Raw genomic sequence first — 17,751 nt, 5'->3', positions numbered from 1 at the left:
GAATACTCTCTGATTTTTTTTTTTTCTTCTAGGATCTATGGGAGAAAAAGGCTCAAAAGGCATGATGGGTCGTTATGGAAAAGTGGGCCCGGCTGGGTTAAAAGGTATTTTTTATTCATTTCCAGGTCACAGGCACAAAATCTAGCTGAATACCTGATTGTAAATTTGTCTCTGCCAACCAATATGATTTTCTTCAATGCAATTTACTCAAATTATATTTTTCTCACATTAGGTCATTTATTTATTTCCATCAAAATGACAATTTTCGCCTCCGCTGCTCCCCGTTCCAATTATTTAACTTCTCTTTTGTTCCTAGTCTGACCAGATTAGGTGAAAGTAATATGTAAGCATAAATACTGAATCTGATATGTTTTGTCTTTGGAGTGCAATAATGGCATTGAGATTTTTTGATGTACAGACCAGATTAAGCGTAGGATTTGAACCAGGACGAGTTGATCTCAAGTTCAGGGAGAAGCAGGTGGTTAAAAGGTATTAAAGTTTAATCTTGGTGCAAGAAGCCCAATGGAAAAATGAGCGCTAGGTGAAAGTCTGTTGAGTAGAAAATTGGGTTCAGATGTGATGGGTTCCCGATGGAATTCCTTGACATTTATTTTGTAAATTATTATTGTACTATTGAGGCACCTCAGGTATCCTGATACCATGAATAAGCATATTTACTGAAATATGTACCTTGTCATTCTTCACGGGATGTTTCCCTTGTAATATGCCTATTTAAGTGAACAAAAGTACCGCATAATTTATGTTTTATTTATTAATTCATGTGTTGCCAGAATCTAAGGGCGTGTGATGTTGTCGCAAGCAACATTTTGGTTGTACCTCTCCCTCACCATACACGTGGTTCTGACAATAAACTTGACTTGAGGACAAAATGATATCTTCAGATGCAGCAAACCTGGAAAATCTGAAATAGTTAGACTAGGATGCAAAGATCTAAGATATGTAATAGACCAGTACTGCACAGGAACAAGGCCTTTGCTGCACAGTGTCTGCATCTAATATGATACTAAGATAAAATAATCTTAGAGGCCTGCACAAAATCCATATCCATCCATTCCCTGTAATTTGTCCTTAGCTTTATATAAATCTTGGGTTTCATACAAAACTTTGATCTTACACGTAAATCTATTGTTCAAAAATGAAAGCGAGACAATGGGTCATTTTCTAACACTAAGGAGCCAGAAAAATTAAATTTCATGCGGCTAAACACCACTACTGGTGAGACAGTTTATCCAATGCTCAGTATTATAAATATGGACAAATCTTTATAATGAGAAAAGTTCACAAAAGGAAATTTACTCAGAAAGTGAAAATGTGACATCATAGATATTTTATCCGTTTTATCATCGTTTAAATTCAAGCTGTGATAACACCTTTGCACAGGCATTAATCTGAAGAGCTGTGTTATGGGTGAGGTGATTTAACAAAAAAAGTGCTTCTATTGACAAGAGGTCTCACTTCAGATTAGAAATTTGATACGTTCAAACCTTATAATAATAATAATAATAATAATAATAATACATTTTATTTATGGGCGCCTTTCAAGAGTCTCAAGGACACCTTACAAAAATTTAGCAGGTAGAGGAAAAACATGTAAGGGGAATGAAATAAATAGTAGAGACATGACTAGTACACAAAGTAAAGACAGAATACAATTCAAAACACAATATGTTTAATTACTTATGTTTTAATTACTAGGAAGCAAAGGGGACGCTGGCGATTTAGGCCTAAAAGGAGAAGCTGGTGATCCAGGTAGTGTTATCATATCTTCTCGTGGGTCTAGCCCACATTCTGTTATTCTGTTGCCTTAATTCTTTGGCTGAATACATTCTTGTACAATCTCCTCAGGCTTACCCTGTGAATGTGGCCAGCTGAGAAAGGTAATTGGAGAAATGGACATCCTGGTGACAAAGCTAACACATGAACTCAATTTCATAAAAAATGGTAAGTTTGATCAATTATGTTCAGAATTTTTTTTTACCCTCAGGGTTGTTTGGAAACTCTCGCAACATTTAAGACGCATCTAGATGAGCATGACGTGCCATGCTATAGAAACCTAGACAAGATCTTAGACTCCTGCAGCATGGAAACAGACCCCTCAGCCCATCTTGTCCTTGCCCACAAAATTAGCACGTTGAGCTGGTCCCATTTGCCTGCATTTGGCCCACAGCCCTCTAAACACTGCCTATCCATATATCTGTTCAAATATTTTTTAAGATCGTAACTGTATCCATGCTGCAGGAGCCTAAGATCTTGCCCTCTAAACCCTGCCGATCCATATATCTGTTCAAATATTTTTTAAGATCGTAACTGTATCCACTTCAACTGTTTCCTCTGGTAGCTCAATCCAGATACCAACTACACACTGTGTGAAAATATTGCTCTTGAGGTTCATTATATGGGCCATTCTTTGGAAAGTGAACCAAATTTCAAACACGTGACCAGATGGTCATCACACAAAGTAATACATTAAAAAGATATTGTAAGAGCTTAATCTTATTCATTGCTATTTTCCTACCAGCAGAACTATACTGTTAATGTTCTAGCTTTCTAATGTTCTAACATTCTAGCTTTTTAAAATTCAGTTTGTAAGTTAAAACTGAGTTATGAAAAAATGCTGCCGTGTGATGTCACACACGTGACCAGTCATATTTGACCTCTGCCCCCTAAACAAACATTGATAGCATAACATAACATTTTTACTTGATAAACCGAAAAAAATATGAATCATATATACAGTACAAAACAATATACCTGTATACGCCACAATTTTTCATATTTTTGGTCACACGCGTGACTAAGAATGGGCCATATATCTCTTCCCTATCACCTTAAGCCTATGGCCTCTGGTTTTGGATCCCTCTGACTTGGGGGTAACAGGCTATGAGTGTTTACTTTATCCATTCCTCTGATGATCTTCTTCACCTCAATAAGGTCAATGAAAGATAATAAGCAGGTTCGGCATTCCGAATAAAATTGAATAAAATAAAATTGTACATTCCAACATTTGCTTACATCACCTGAGTTACTGCCCCTTTTTTCAGGGCATTCAATAGTTGATTAGTTCATAAACCTGTACAATTCCCACAATTAGAACATAGAATAGTAGTGCAGAGGAACATGTCCTTTGGCCCCCATTGTCCATGTCGACCATGATGCCAAGTTAAAATATTAATGTCTGCCTGCATGTGATCCGTATCCCTCCATTCCCTGCACATCCTTGTGGCAATCCTGTATTCTGCAACAATCCAAATGTTCAGACATTTTGCACCTGACACATCTATTTACAACTGACAAAAGACGTAGCACTATTCTAATAACTCACTCCTTGTAAATTATTTTCTCTCCAACCTTTAATGCATTGAAGGGTTTAATATCGTGCTTAGGATTTTTACTCTAGACATGTGATGGGAACATTGCCATTTGACCATGATATTTTCAGGGACCTCTGCTGGCCACATGTGGGCAGCAATATACAAGGCTGCACCTTAAGCTCTGAAATTGTTGCACAGCTCAGCTAGCCGTTTAAATCAATATTGACCTGTATATTTCATTGCAGTGGCTTGAAAAAGATACCCTGGTTTTTAAACTTGATTTATAAATGAAATAATAAATAGCAAATAAAATAGCATGGGTAAACTGTATGCTATATGTTAAAACTAACATATGTGACAGTTTTGTCACTAAATTATAGGATGTGATAGCACTGGAATGAGTGCAGAGGAGGCGCGAAGATATTGCCAAAGCTTGTGAATTATAGTTATAAGAAATCAAAGGCTAGTCTAAATTTTGGGGGCTTTTTTGGAATAGAGACCTCTGAGATTATGACAGGGATGTACAAGGTGAGCAGGGGAAACGTACTTTTTCACACAGAGAGTGGTGAATCTCTGGAACTCTCTGCCACAGAGGGTAGTCGAGGCCAGTTCATTGGCTATATTTAAGAGGGAGTTAGATGTGGCCCTTGTGGCTAAGGGGATCAGAGGGTATGGAGAGAAGGCAGGTACGGGATACTGAGTTGGATGATCAGCCATGATCATATTGAATGGCGGTGCAGGCTCGAAGGGCCGAATGGCCTACTCCTGCACCTAATTTCTATGTTTCTATGTTTACTTCCTTTTGCAGAAAGGTCAATAACCAGGGAACACAAAATAATCTACAGAAAAATTCAAAGGGAATGAAGGAGAGCTATTTGCGCCCATGTGTACTTGGGGTTTGGAAGGGTAGTGGAGATGGTAACTTTCTTTACACTTAAAGGTTATGAAGGGGAGCTGGGAAATGGGAATCACTTGATTCAGTATTGGTTGGCATGTTTATGATGGGCTGAGTAACTGCCGCCTGTGCTGCACTTTTCCTGGGATTCTATATGCCGTTATCATTCCCTGATCCATCCACAATTAAAATTATGCAGCATATGAAGGTCTGGATTTATTGCAGAGAAAGAAACATCGGAAATGTATTGAAATCTTTTGATATTTTATTCCAGCGGCAATTTGTTTGCAACATGGGGTCGTTCACGTAATAGTTTTTTTTTTAATGGGGAAATATGAGGCTTTGTAAAGCTGTTAATGTCTTATTAAATATAACAGAAATCAAAGTGCTCACTTTTCAGCACTGCCCTCCCCTGCAGCTGTTGCTGGAGTACGAGAGGTAGAGAATAAGATTTACCTGCTGGTGAAGGAAGAGAAGAGATACACTGATGCCCATGAGTATTGTCGTGACCGAGGAGGACTTCTCATAATGCCGAAAGATGAGGCAACTAATAGCCTCATTGCATCTTATATCAGCGAAGCAGGGCTCAGCAGGGTGTTCATTGGCATTAATGACCTGGAGGAGGAAGGTCGCTTCATCTTTGCAGATGGATCACCCTTGCTGATCTTCAACAAATGGCGGAACGGAGAACCGAACAATGCCTACGATGAAGAAGATTGTGCAGAAATGGTATCCTCTGGAGGGTGGAATGACGTGGCCTGTCATATTACAATGTATTTTGTCTGTGAATTTGACAAAGATGTACCTTAAATCAGCCGGCTCCTGAATGTAGCATATTATTCCGTGCCTGCAATGGATAAATCTGTGTTAGTTTTAAAAGTCTATGATACCTCAACGGAGAATGATTACAACCACCAGAGTTTTAGTTTCAATTTTATTTTTCACTATTATTAGATTTACAGCATGACTAAATATATAATTTTTTAGCAGAAGATTGTGTCCTTCTTTATCCTTACTGAAAAGAAGATTGAAGATTACTTGGACTTTATATCTAAAGACGAAGGGTTCTAGAATGTGCGGTAATAAAAATAGGGAGGTGTGTATAACCAGAGACCAATCTGAGATCAATTGTTTCACAGTATTGCATTAAGACAAATTAACACTTTTTCAGTACCTAAATTTATTTTTCGTTCTTTATAATGGTTTGAACTTTTTGATTGATTATTGAATACTGTGAAGATAAGCTTACTAGCTTTGAGTTGTCAAAACCCTGAATCTCCACACCACCAACTCCTAAATCTTGGGTAACTGGTCTGAAATTACAGAGTTTTAGTTTAGTTTATTATTGTCACCTGCACCAAGGTACAGTGAAAGGCTTTTTTGTTACATTGGCAAGCCAAAACATAGTCTAGGCAACTGTTTTGCCGAACACTTGCGCTTTGTCCACCAAGGCCTGTTGGATCTCCTGCTTGATAACCACTTCCTTCACTCACCTTCCCATTGCCATACCCACCTTTCTGTCCTTGGCCTCCTCCATTGGCAGAGTGAGGTCGTACGCAAACTAGAAGAGCAGCATCTCGCATTCCACACGGGTAGCGGACAATCCAACGGTATGAACATTGGATTCTACACATTCACTGCTTGTCTTGATGCTTTGTGGCAAGAATTGGCACGAGCCACAGGAAGAGCAGAATAATATAAGGGCTGAATTTTACAGGAGACATGGACCTTCAATGGAGAATTGTGGAGGTGGGGTGGGGACACAAGGACATAGAGATCTGGGCACATGTGTGAATAGTTCATTGGAAATGACAGGGCAGATTGAGAAAGTGGTTAAGAAAAGGAAACTGGATCATGGACTTTATGGCAAAAAGAGAGCAGGAAACTGATTCAGCCACATTGATAGCTGAATTCAGGTCTGGGCAGCGCACTGCACGAGAGATGTGAAAGTTTCAGAGGGAGTACAGAAGGGATTTACAAATAATGGCAGTAGTGATGGGACTTAGTTACGTGGAGAGCGTGGACAGGCTGGGATAATTTTTCTTAGCCCAGAAGTGGCATGTGGAGACCTGAGTGAGGTATTTACAATTATGATGGGAATGGACAGAGTAGATAAAAACTATTCCCATTTATAGAGGGTTCAAAAACTAGGATGTGGAATGAAGATGTGTAAAAGAAAACAAATGGAATGAAGAAAATGTATCTGAAATAACGACTGGCTTAGGTTGGCAATGCAGCGCCAGGGAGTAGTGAAAGCAGATTCAAGTGTAACATTGAAAAGGGAGTGGAGTGTACGCATGTGCGGGGCCTATCCAGAGTGTGCGCATGTACGGGGTCTCGGGCCCATGAGGCCTGCGGAATCAGCGATATTTTCCAGACGCATTGAAGTTATGTATTACAGAAATTAGTTGCTTAAATTGTTGTGAGGCAAATGAAACTTTTACGCTACTCGTAATTTACTTAAACTTTATTTAAGCTTTAAGCAACTCTACTGTATTGTCCATTAGAATTTCACAGTTGAATGAGACAAAATGGGCAAGGTAGAATGAATTCAAAAGAAACATGTACTGAATGCTGTAATAAGCTAAAATATACTTTCTTCCATGTGTACTTATTTTAAAAATGGAAATAAAATATTCTTTTTATTGTTATACTTTGTGGAAATATTTGATTTGATTTTACACCGTATAAAAATTACCATTATGTTTTCCAGAATGCAACATTGTCTCACATTAGTAAGACCTTTACATTCCTCTGTGTTCACTAACAAGCATTTTTCACTTATCTTTGTTTAAGAAGGAACTGCAGATGCTGGAAAATCGAAGGTACACAAAAAAAAGCTGGAGAAACTCAGCGGGTGCAGCAGCATCTATGGAGCGAAGGAAATAGGCAATGTTTCGGGCTGAAGAAGGGTTTTGGCCCGAAACATTGCCTATTTCCTTCGCTCCATAGATGCTGCTGCACCCGCTGAGTTTCTCCAGCTTTTTTTTGTGTACCTTCACTTATCTTTGATGGGTTGATTTTTAATTTTTCCACCTGTTGGCTGTGGTATCCTCACTACCACCCTTACTTTAATTAAACTATATGCCATCTACCACTGCTAAAGCTGCCACCAAGATTACATCCAGTTTTCTGTTGATATTTTAGATTTCCAGCAACCATTTGCTATTTCTGTTTATTCTGGTTAAGGGGAGAGTTGGCTAGTGGGAGGACAGTGGCATTTGAAGAAGAGTCACAGACACTGCTGGAATTTCTCTGTAGAAAGTGTGTTCATATTGCTTTGTCCCCTGCTGGTGCCTCTGGCTTTATTTTTCCCACCCTGCTCTCCATCCGAATCCCAAGGCCGACACAATTCATTCAGTATTCAGTATTTCTTTAATATCATTTTCACTGAGTACTCGCATACACAGAGGAAACGAAAACACGTTGCTCGATCGGTTTCCATTCAGTGTATAAATAAAAAAAATTAAAAAAGGATAAATACATAGAGCTTTAAAAACAAATTAAAATTACCATGGTTAAAACAGAAAGTAGGCCTAAAATTAACAATATAATAAAAACAGACATTCTGATCGACAGTGGCTTTACAGTGGCTTTACTTTGACAGGTGCCTAACTGTCAAAGTATGGGCGGGGTTGGATGTGTTGGTGAGCGATATTTTGGGAGGGGACAAAGTACGTTAATCAGTCTTATTGCCTGTGGGAAGAAGCTGAGGAGCATCCTGCTGGTTTTGCAGCTGATGCTCCTGTACCTCTTCCCAGATGGCAGAATGGAGAAGATGTGGTGTGATAGGTGGTAGGGGTCCTTGATGATGGAGATGGCTCTACTGATGCTCCTCTTCTTGTATATCTCCAGCAGGAAAGGGAGTGGGGCACCAATAATCCTGCTGGCGGTCTTCACTATCCTGTTTAGTTGATATTGTTCGTAAGCCTTGCAGCTCCCGAACCAGGAAGTGATGCCGTAGGTTATTATGCTTTCGACTGTGCCCCTGTAGAAGGTTCTTAGATGGGCAGTGGGGAGACCTGCTTTCCTTAGTCTCCGGAGAGGGTGGAGTCGCTGTTGGGCTCTTTTGACCACTGCTGTGGTGTTGGCCATAGAGGTCAAGTCATCCGACAGGTGGAGTCCTAGGAACTTCACACTGCTGACCCTCTCCACAGCAGCTCCATCAATATACAGCGGTGTGTGGTGTTGTTTTCCCGCCCTCCTGAAGTCGACCACCATCTCCTTAGTTTTTTCCACATTAAGAGTGAGGTTGTGGGATTTGCACCATCCTGTGAGCAGCTCCACCTCCATCCTGTACGCCGACTCATTATTGTCGCTGATGAGACCCACCACTGTTGAGTCATCAGCGAACTTGTTGATATAGTTGTTACTGAGTCTAGCAGTACAATCATGTGTAAGCAGACTAAACAGCAGGGGGCTTAGGACACAGCCTTGGGGTGAGCCAGTGCTCACGGCGATGGTTCTTGATGTCCGACTGCCCACCCTGACTGTCTGCTGCCGTTGTGATAAAAAGTTAAGGACCCAGTTGCAATGGTGCAGCGGTAGAATTGCTACCTTACAGCGCCAGAGACCCAGGTTTAATCCTGTCTGGATTGAATTTGTATGTTCTTCCTGTGAACGCGTGGGTTTTCTCCAGGTGCTCTGGTTTTCTCTTGCATTCCAAAGACGTGCAGATTTGTAGATTAATTGGCTTCTGTAAATTGTCCCGAGTGCGTAGGATAGAACTAATATACAGGTGATCGGACTGAAGGGCCTGTTTCCACACTGTGTCTCTAAACTAAACTAAACGAAGCAATCTCTTGATCCTAAATTCCGCTATGACGCTTCCAATTTTGAAAATCTCTTGCTAATGTTCCAAAAACATTCAATCTGTATCCTAACTGTAAGTACATTAATCTTTTCTTGAGTTCTTCAGTTAGAGGATCTCTAAGTGCTTCAATCAACTTTTAATGGTGATTTTGTAAGTTATCACTATTATATAGAAATGTAATCAAAGTACATATTAGAGTATGCTTAAGAACACCACACTGAACAACACCATCCAGTCTGAAGGGTCCTAACCCGAAACATCACCTATCCATATTCTCCAGGGATGCTGCCTGGCCCACTGTGTTCAGAAGTCAATGGAAATGCAAAATTTCTTCAAGGATACTTTGGGCACAGCATTGAACAATGCAGCACAGGGACAGGCCCTTTGGCACACAATATTATGGTGGCGCACTGCTGGAGTTGCTGCCTGACAGCACCAGAGACTCTGGTTCAATCCTGACTGTGGGTACTGTCTGCACAGAGTTTGTATGTTCTCCCATGGTCGTGTGGGTTTTCTCCTGATTCCTCCACAATTCAAAGACGTACACGTTTGTAGGTTTATTGGCTTCGGTGAAGATTGTAAATTGTTCCTAGTATGTAGGATAGCTGCTCTCCGGGGATCGCTGGTCAGCACGGACTCAGTGGGCTGAAGGGCCTGTTTCCACGCTGTATCTCTAAACTAATCTAAAACGAAATATCTACTGAAGATGAAGCCAAGATAAACTACTCATTGCCTGCACATGATCCACATCCCCGTAATCTCTACATATCCATGTATCTGTCTAAATGCCTCTTAAACACCACTATCATGTCTACCTCCACTATCACCACTGGCAGTGCCTTCCAGGTACCAACCACCAACTTTGTACTAAAACATCGCCCTGCTCATCTCCTTTAAACTTTCAATGCCATACCTTCTAGTCTTTGATATTTCCACCCTAGGAAAAAGGTTCTAACCTATCTGCTCTCATAATTTGATACACTGCCATAGGCGGGTCGGCAGAGGAGCAGCAGTCTGAGCAGCGAGTGAGTGTATTGGTTGGAAGAAGGGAATCTTAGCTGAGTTGCAGTGCGGGAACTCTAAAAAGCCTGCCCAGGGAGAGCCTTGAGCAGTTAATGTGACAATTTCATACACCCACCACCCTTTGTGTGAATAGGTCAGGTTTGGAGGGATAGGGACCAAATGCGGGCAGGTGGGACAGTGTGGCTGGGAAACGTTGGCCGGTGTGGGAAAATTGGGCCGAAGGGCCTGTTTCAGCGCTGTATCACTCTGACTCGTCCAAGATTCTTGAATCTTTCCTCTGTCCATCTGGTAATCTCTTCCAGAGATGTGGTTTGTTTTGGACTCTGGAATCAAGCCAGTGAGCAATGTGGCCTGCCAAGTGGAGCTGAACGGGAGTAACAGAGGCCTGCATGCTGAAGGTGCTGGCTTGAGAAAACCTCTGTTGTTTACTATAAGGTAAGCCAGGGTACATCACAGAAGCATTCCTGAACAAAACGAAGCATGGAGATGCCGATGGAGTTAATAGGTCAGGTGAAGTCGTGAAGGTTGGTTTTAAAGGAACATCTTAAAGGCCGAAAGAGGTAAGGAGAAATTTAGGGAGGTGATTCCAGGGCATTGGGCTTGATTTGCATCAGGGCCTTTAGCTGTTTAATACCAAAAGGATGATCAAAGGTAGCTTCAACTAGGGTGAGAAAAAGTTTAATAAAAATTCTGTGACTATTATGTTACTAGGATGAAGTGTTCTAAAGGTTGTCTTACTGAACACACAAGGAACTGCAGATGCTGGCTTATAAATCAACCCACAATGTGCTGGAGTAACTCAATGGATCAGGCAGAATCTCTGGAGGACAAGGATAGGTGATATTTTGGGTCGGGTCCCTTTTTCAGAGTAATTACAGTATGGGAACGAGAACTCAGGAAAAGAGGTGGGGTCAGGACGAAGCCTGGCAAATGATAAGTGAACTCCAGCTTAATCACATCCTTTAATATGGTGGGTGACCCGAACTGCACACAATTCTCCAGTTGCACCTTGACCAACATCTTGTATAGCTGTAACATGACATTACAAAGACTTAATGTTCTGCCAATCAAGGCAAGCGTGCCATATGCCTTTATCACCAACTTGTCTACTTACTGTGAACAAAACTTGTATCTCTAGTTCTCTCCCTACGTCCTTGACATTCACTGCGTATGTTCCGCCAGGGTTTATTTTCACAGTCATGCTGACTATCCCATATCAGCTCTTACCTTTCCAAGTGTAGATTGATCCTGTCTCTCAGAAGCACCTTCAGTGACTTTCCTCACCACCAATATTTGGTTCACCAGCCTGAGGTTCCCTGGTTTGTAATCCTTCTTAACTAAAGGCACAACATTAGCTACCCTCCAGTCTTCCTTTTTCCAAAAGATTATACAAAAACCTCTACCAGGGCCCCAGCAATTTCTTCTCTTGCTTCTTCTAACATCGTAGGGTACACTTGATCAGGATTCACCCATCTGTGGATTTATCACGTCTGAAGAGGCCTGGGATTTATCCACTTCTTCGTGTATTGGTTTGGATTGGGACGCTTCAAGCAGCAAGTGCCAAACATGAGATCATAGAAACATAGAAAAAAATAGAAATAGAAAATAGGTGCAGGTGTTGGCCATTTGGCCTTTCGAGCCAGTCATTCAATATGATCATGGCTGATCATCCAGAATCAGTATCCTGTTCCTGCTTTCTCCCCTTATCCCCAGATCATGTTTTCTCAAAACAAGCAAGCCACAATATTAGCTATTAAGAAAAGATATTGAATTATTGGTGTCTTCTCATTTGGCAAAAGCTACGGTCAATTTTACACGCCAGAATAGTCGCTATTCAATTCCTGGGCATATGTTTTGAACTTGCATGAGAAAATATAGCTGCTTTCCATTTGCATGTTTTGAAACAGCCAATAATACAGCTGACTATCTTCAGTTCGGTAACTGTGTGCCCCTAAGTTCATTCTGCAGGTTTGCACATAATAACTGGGTTGTTTAACAGACACCAGCATTTTTTTGTACTTTAGACTCACTAGCTGCAAACAGGCTTGTCGGCAGGAAAACTGGTAAGTCATAAAATCAAATGTACAATATGCATGTTACAAATAATAAAAACCTACATCTTGAGTTAGTATAAGTAGCAATTTGAAAGTATGTAAATAAAGTTAAATATTAGGCTTGGCATTTGTGATGTAATTTTCTTTATATCTTTAGAAATACAAAACCATTTTTTCATATTAATTGTGTTGGTCTTCCTTACTTTTATTTAGATTTGCCATTATAAATGTTCTACTTTATAAAATACAGTTAGGGATGTCTGTTTAAAATCTGCTCATGTTGGAACAACAATTGCTGAATGCTGAAGCTTATCAGTAAATGTAATTGAATTTAATTTTATGCTTGGTTAATGTATAATGGTAGGAAAACATAATCACAAGCAGAACTATGAAATACCAAGGAAAGTGATATCAACATACGGGGTAACATACCACAAAATGGATAACACTTTTAAGGTGAGAAACATTCCAGGGGGAGAGTTGTAGGAAAGAGCATGTTTAGCCAGCATGTGTCCATGCATTATTGAAGACCTTTGTACTCGAGCAAAAAAACATACGAACATTTAATTTATTAGAACAGGTTGAAGAATGGCAGTTCGTCCAGTCCAGAGCAACATAGAAAAGGTTCCAGACTTTGTCCATATGAATGACCTGGCTTGTGAGTCCACAGGGGCAAAGGTAAGCTTTCACTGACACTTCTGGCTTCGGGAAGGACTTTGAGAAGAACAAAATAGAATTACAGTACATTTCATTTATGTAGACGCTGTTGTGTCAATTTCCTACAGTGATTTCACTGGAGCAGTTTGAAAAGGCATTGATGCTGAACTGGGAACTGTGGCAATTATTTAGTTCACAGCAAGAGCAATGGATGAATTCTTCACTACTATGCTTTTAGAATGTTGCATAGGTCAAGCAATAAGAAAAATTGCCCACATGGAATTGCAAAAAGAAAAACAAATGAAACTGATGAAAATTTGAAAAGGATAAACAAATCTGCAGATGTTTGAAGTCTGAAATACAACTGAAAGTACTCAGCAGGTCAGGCTGCACCTGTGGAGTTAATGTTTCAGGCCAATGTCGTAAATGTTTAAAAATAGTTTAACCGGTGTAGATTAACCCTTATTAATTCATACCATTTATAACCTTCATAACACAAATATGCATGCTACCCATTACATGGTATTACGGTACTACACAAAGACTCTCTCTCTCGGGTACTAGTTACAATACAATACAATACAATACAATACGGTTTTATTCGTCACATTGCACATAAAGTGCAAGTGAAATGAATTTGTCAGCAGCGGTACAATGAGAAAGAACACACAATACACAATAAAAAATTAACACAAACATCCACCACAGCATTCATCACTGTGGTGGAAGGCACAAAATTTGGCCAGTCCTCCTCCATTTCCCCCCGTGGTCGGGACCAGAGTCCAGAGCCAGTCCAAAGTCGGCTCTTCCCCACCGGAGACCACGGCTTTAAGTTGGTGTAGGCCGCAGGCAGGCAGTCGAAGATTTAAAGTTTGCGCCGCAGCCAGATGCACCACAGACTGCAGGGCCGGCGGTCGAAGCTCCCCTCCAGGGGTGATGGTGAGTCCACACCGGGTCCGCAGTTAAAGTTGGCCGCGGGCCGGCAGTGGTGGCTTCTTTAGCGAGGGATGCAGACGCCGTGCCAGCTGGAGCACTGCAGACTGCCGGCTGCCGGCTGCCGCGGGCTTGCGAAACAGAGCGCTCCCCTCTGGCAAGCCCCAGCGAGGGCTCGCCCACTCCGCGCCGAGAGTCCACGCTGCGTCCGCCACTGAAGCCCCGGGCGTCTCCGGGAAAGGCCACCCGATCCTCGTTGTTAGGCCACGGGGGAGGCGACCTGGAAAAAGTCGCCTCTCCATGGAGGAGGCGACCAAAACGGTTTCCCCCTCACCCCCCCACACCACCCTCCACACAAGACACACAAAGAAACATCAAACACATACTTTAAAACATACTAAAAAAACAAAAAAAGTTGAAAAAAACAGACACGCTGCTGACAGGGCGCCGGCTTGCAGCGCCCCCACCAACCAAAAATTATGGCCCTGTCCCACAGTACGAGTTCATTCCAAGAGCTCTCCTGAGTTTGCCCTGATTCGAAATCGGAGATTTACGGTAATGGCCGCTCGTCAATACTCGGGGCTCTCGTGGACATTTTTCAACATGTTGAAAAATCTTCACGAATCTTCCCGAGCTTACCTGCCATTAGCGACTCTTCCCAAGTACCTGCCGTTAGCGTTACGAGCCGCTAAGAGACGCCCCCGAGCTCCGACGTACCCGCTACGTTCATTCTCCGTGCTTACCACGAGTTTGATTTTTTTTAAACTCGGGAGAGCTCTTGGAATGAACGTACCGTGAGTCAGGGCCATTAGTAAGCGAGACGCCAGCAGCAACTGCCTGTTAAAATGCTCCAGTATATTTGATGAATAAAGTAGGACTTTATCATGAATGTGTTTTAATTTATTGAGCCACCAATAAACAACTGGGATGAGTGGGTGCAAGATGGAAACATTAGAAATGCCAAAGTAATTTGTGTGGATGCCACGAGAAATACTCAGAATTAAATGAGATCTGATCAACACGATGGTACTCGAGTCATTTCATTCTCCTGGGAATTTTGCAAGTACCCTTTCTACATTTCTCAACACATTAGTGTGGATGTGATTTTCCCCAAAACTTAATAGAGCAAATGGTGCTCTATTGCTTCTAATGAGAGCAGTCTGAATTAACCAACAAATATTCCTCAACCACCTACCTCTGCTTAGCGAACCTCCTTGTTGTTAGATGTAAGAGACATGATACATAAAGGACCACTGGAAGTGATCATTTTGCTATTTCAACGTAACTATTTTTCAGGTCCTTTTTGCAACAGATGATTGGTTTGCAACTGCAGAGAATCTTTTGAAGGTGAGTGAAAAGCTACATATGTTTCAGTTAATTTGCAGGCATTGGTCATCAACAATTGATGGTCGAAATGTAATTTGCACTGGGGTATTCTTTGGGATATATGAGGAAACTGGAACACCGAGTGAAATCACTTCATGCTGCTTCATCTACACTTCACAATGCCTCGCAAAGGCCAGCAGTATAATCAAGGATGAGTCTCAGCCTGGTCATTCCCTCTTCTCCCCTCTCCCACCGGCAACAGGTACAGAAGTGGGACAACACATGACTCCATATTCAGGGGCAGTTTCTTTTCAGTTGTTATCAGGCAACTGAGTCATCCCCTCACCAACCAGAAAGCACTCCTGACTAACCATCTATCTAATTGGAGATATTCGGACCATCTTTAATTGGACTTTACTGGACTTTATCTTGCGCTAAATGTTATTCCCTTTATCCTGTATCTGTACACTGTAGAAGGCTTGATTGCAATCATGTATAGTCTTTTCGCTGACTGGATAGTATGCAACAAAAGAGCTTTTCACTGTACCTCAGTAAATGTGAATGTAAACTAAACCAAATTCAACCTGTATACTCACAAAGAGAAACTCCACATAGACAGCAAATGAGGTCAGGATCAAACTCAGGTTGCTGGTGCTATGAAACGGCAGTGTAACCTCTGAACCACTGGCATGGGGATGGATATTTTCCACTATCGTGCTTGAGATTGGCCTGGTGGCAGTCCACTGTATTATGAGAACTGTGTGATGTTAACAAAGGCATCCATCAGTCCATTTCAAAATGACCACAAAAAAAAATATTTTTAAAGGTAGGCAAATCAACCTTAGCAATTCTTCCATGTGTATTCTACCTGCACAATGATTTATTTCCAATTTTTGATTGGAAAAATCTGCCTTGGAACTTTTATCATTCAATCCCCTGGAGCAAGCAGAAAGACTTTCAACATGAAAGTGTATCTCATGAATAGGACTGCACCTCTGACATGGTGCTAATTTTTCAGGACTGAACAAAAATAACCTCAAATGTTTTCCCCACTTCTAAATATACTTCATTAACAACCACGTCTGAGCGTGTCAAAGTCACGGATATATTAGAGATAATCACAAAATGCTGGACTAACTCAGCGGGTCAGGCAGCATCTCTGGTGATAAGGAATAGGTGACCTAGAAACATAGAAAATAGGTGCAGGAGTAGGCCATTCAGCCCATTTGAGTCAGCACCAAATCAGTACCCCATTCCTGATTTCTCCCCGTATCCCTTGATTCCGTGTGACGTTTTGGGTGGAGAGCCTTCTTCAGACTGACTTTTTATATTTGGTTTGTCCCTAATTTTTAAATCACAATGTTTGTTTTAGTCTGAAGCACCACAATGGAAGGCACATGAATTTACAAACTTTGGCAAATGGATGGATGGTTGGGAAACCAGGAGAAAACGAATTCCAGGTAAGTCAAGATCTGAAATATACACGTTTAATGCTAACGATTATGTTCCCCACTAGTATCTAAGTAGATAGAACTCTGTCAAAACAGCCCCATCAATGGTATGAAGGTTTAATCATGCAGCTACTGATAACAGAGAGTGGTGAATTTTACACAGAGAGTGGTGAATCTGTGGAACTCTCTGCCACAGAAGGTAGTTGAGGCCAGTTCATTGGCTATATTTAAGAGGGAGTTAGATGTGGCCCTTGTGGCTAAAGGGATCAGGGGGTATGGAGAGAAGGCAGGGATGGGATACTGAGTTGGATGATCAGCCATGATCATATTGAATGGCGGTGCAGGCTAGAAGGGCCGGATGGCCTACTCCTGCACCTATTTTCTATGTTTCTATGTCTATGTTTCTAACAGCTACTATCTGAGCTAAGTTTGAATCTGGGCAATGGCTTTTGAAAGCTTCAAGCGAGATGATGTTCCAAATTATACAGTAGCTAATTGTTCAGGCTATTCAGGGTAGGAACTGATTGAAAGGATAGAATTTTATTTCAGTTCATTTCAGTTCAGCTTATTGTTAGGTGTACTGAGGTACAGTGAAAAGCTTTGTGTTAACCAGTCAGCGGAAAGACAATTCATGATTACACTCGAGCCATTCACAGTACACAGATACATAATAAAGGAAATACCATTTAGTGCAAGATAAAGCCAGTAAAGTCTGATCAAAGATAGCCTGATGGTCTCCAATGAGGTAGATAGTAGTTCAGGGCTGCTCTCTAGTTGTTAGGATCTTTAAGTTGCCTGATAACAGCAATTTCACTTGTCCCTTGAAATAAATCTAAGGGTGACACAATGGCGCAGCTGATAGAGCTACTACATCACAACACCATTGACTCGAGATCAACCCTGACCTTGGGTATTTTCTGCGTGGATTTTACATGTTCTCCCTGCGTCCATATCGATTTTCTCTGGGTGTTCTAGTTTCTTTGCACATCCAAAATATTTAACAGGTTGGTGGTTTAATTGGCTACTGTAAATTGCCTCTAGATGTCAGTGAAAGGTTGTCTTGGGAGCAGCTGATGCCAAATTAGGGAGAATAAAATGGCTTAGCATAGGATTAGTATAAAAATGAGTGGTTGATAGTAAACATGGATTTGGCGGGGTGAAAGATCTGTCTCTGTGACTATAATCCTACCTTGAATTCTTGATTGCAGTGAAACAGAAGGAAATTGTGCAACCTTGCTTCAGAGAATTCAAATGTTTAGTTGGCTGT

General features: G+C 41.3%; 2 protein-coding genes and 1 long non-coding RNA gene across 7 annotated transcripts in view; 2 read left to right on the top strand and 1 right to left on the bottom strand.

Annotated features, from left to right (window-relative positions):
* The window catches only part of colec11 (collectin subfamily member 11), a 42,045-nt gene extending 35,167 nt beyond the window's left edge, over positions 1-6,878 (top strand). For 3 of the 4 annotated variants that reach the window (XM_033021660.1, XM_033021658.1, XM_033021659.1), the window contains exons 4-7: positions 33-104; positions 1,717-1,770; positions 1,867-1,962; positions 4,628-5,344. In XM_033021660.1, the coding sequence (XP_032877551.1) occupies positions 33-104; positions 1,717-1,770; positions 1,867-1,962; positions 4,628-5,037 (632 nt within the window). In that variant the 3' untranslated portion in view covers positions 5,038-5,344. Of the gene's footprint in view, positions 1-32; positions 105-1,716; positions 1,771-1,866; positions 1,963-4,627 lie in introns of all 4 variants that reach the window. The other variant, XM_033021661.1, reaches the window with a different exon arrangement.
* On the bottom strand, positions 3,620-17,016 carry LOC116973511. The gene is made up of 3 exons (XR_004412068.1): positions 17,006-17,016; positions 9,954-9,956; positions 3,620-3,657 (listed from the first exon to the last, which is right to left on the bottom strand). It is a non-coding gene; the product is annotated as an uncharacterized LOC116973511 (long non-coding RNA).
* Positions 12,013-17,751, top strand: part of allc (allantoicase) — a 32,447-nt gene continuing 26,708 nt past the window's right edge. Inside the window, exons 1-4 of one of the 2 annotated variants that reach the window (XM_033021656.1) lie at positions 12,013-12,126; positions 12,693-12,795; positions 15,004-15,054; positions 16,406-16,493. In XM_033021656.1, the coding sequence (XP_032877547.1) occupies positions 12,706-12,795; positions 15,004-15,054; positions 16,406-16,493 (229 nt within the window). In that variant the 5' untranslated portion in view covers positions 12,013-12,126; positions 12,693-12,705. The remainder of the gene's footprint in view (positions 12,127-12,692; positions 12,796-15,003; positions 15,055-16,405; positions 16,494-17,751) is intronic. The other variant, XM_033021657.1, reaches the window with a different exon arrangement.

This window comes from Amblyraja radiata, chromosome 5 (genome assembly GCF_010909765.2).
Source record: "Amblyraja radiata isolate CabotCenter1 chromosome 5, sAmbRad1.1.pri, whole genome shotgun sequence".
NCBI classification, from domain to species: Eukaryota; Metazoa; Chordata; class Chondrichthyes; order Rajiformes; family Rajidae; genus Amblyraja; species Amblyraja radiata.
This window is presented reverse-complemented; position numbering and strand designations above follow the sequence as displayed.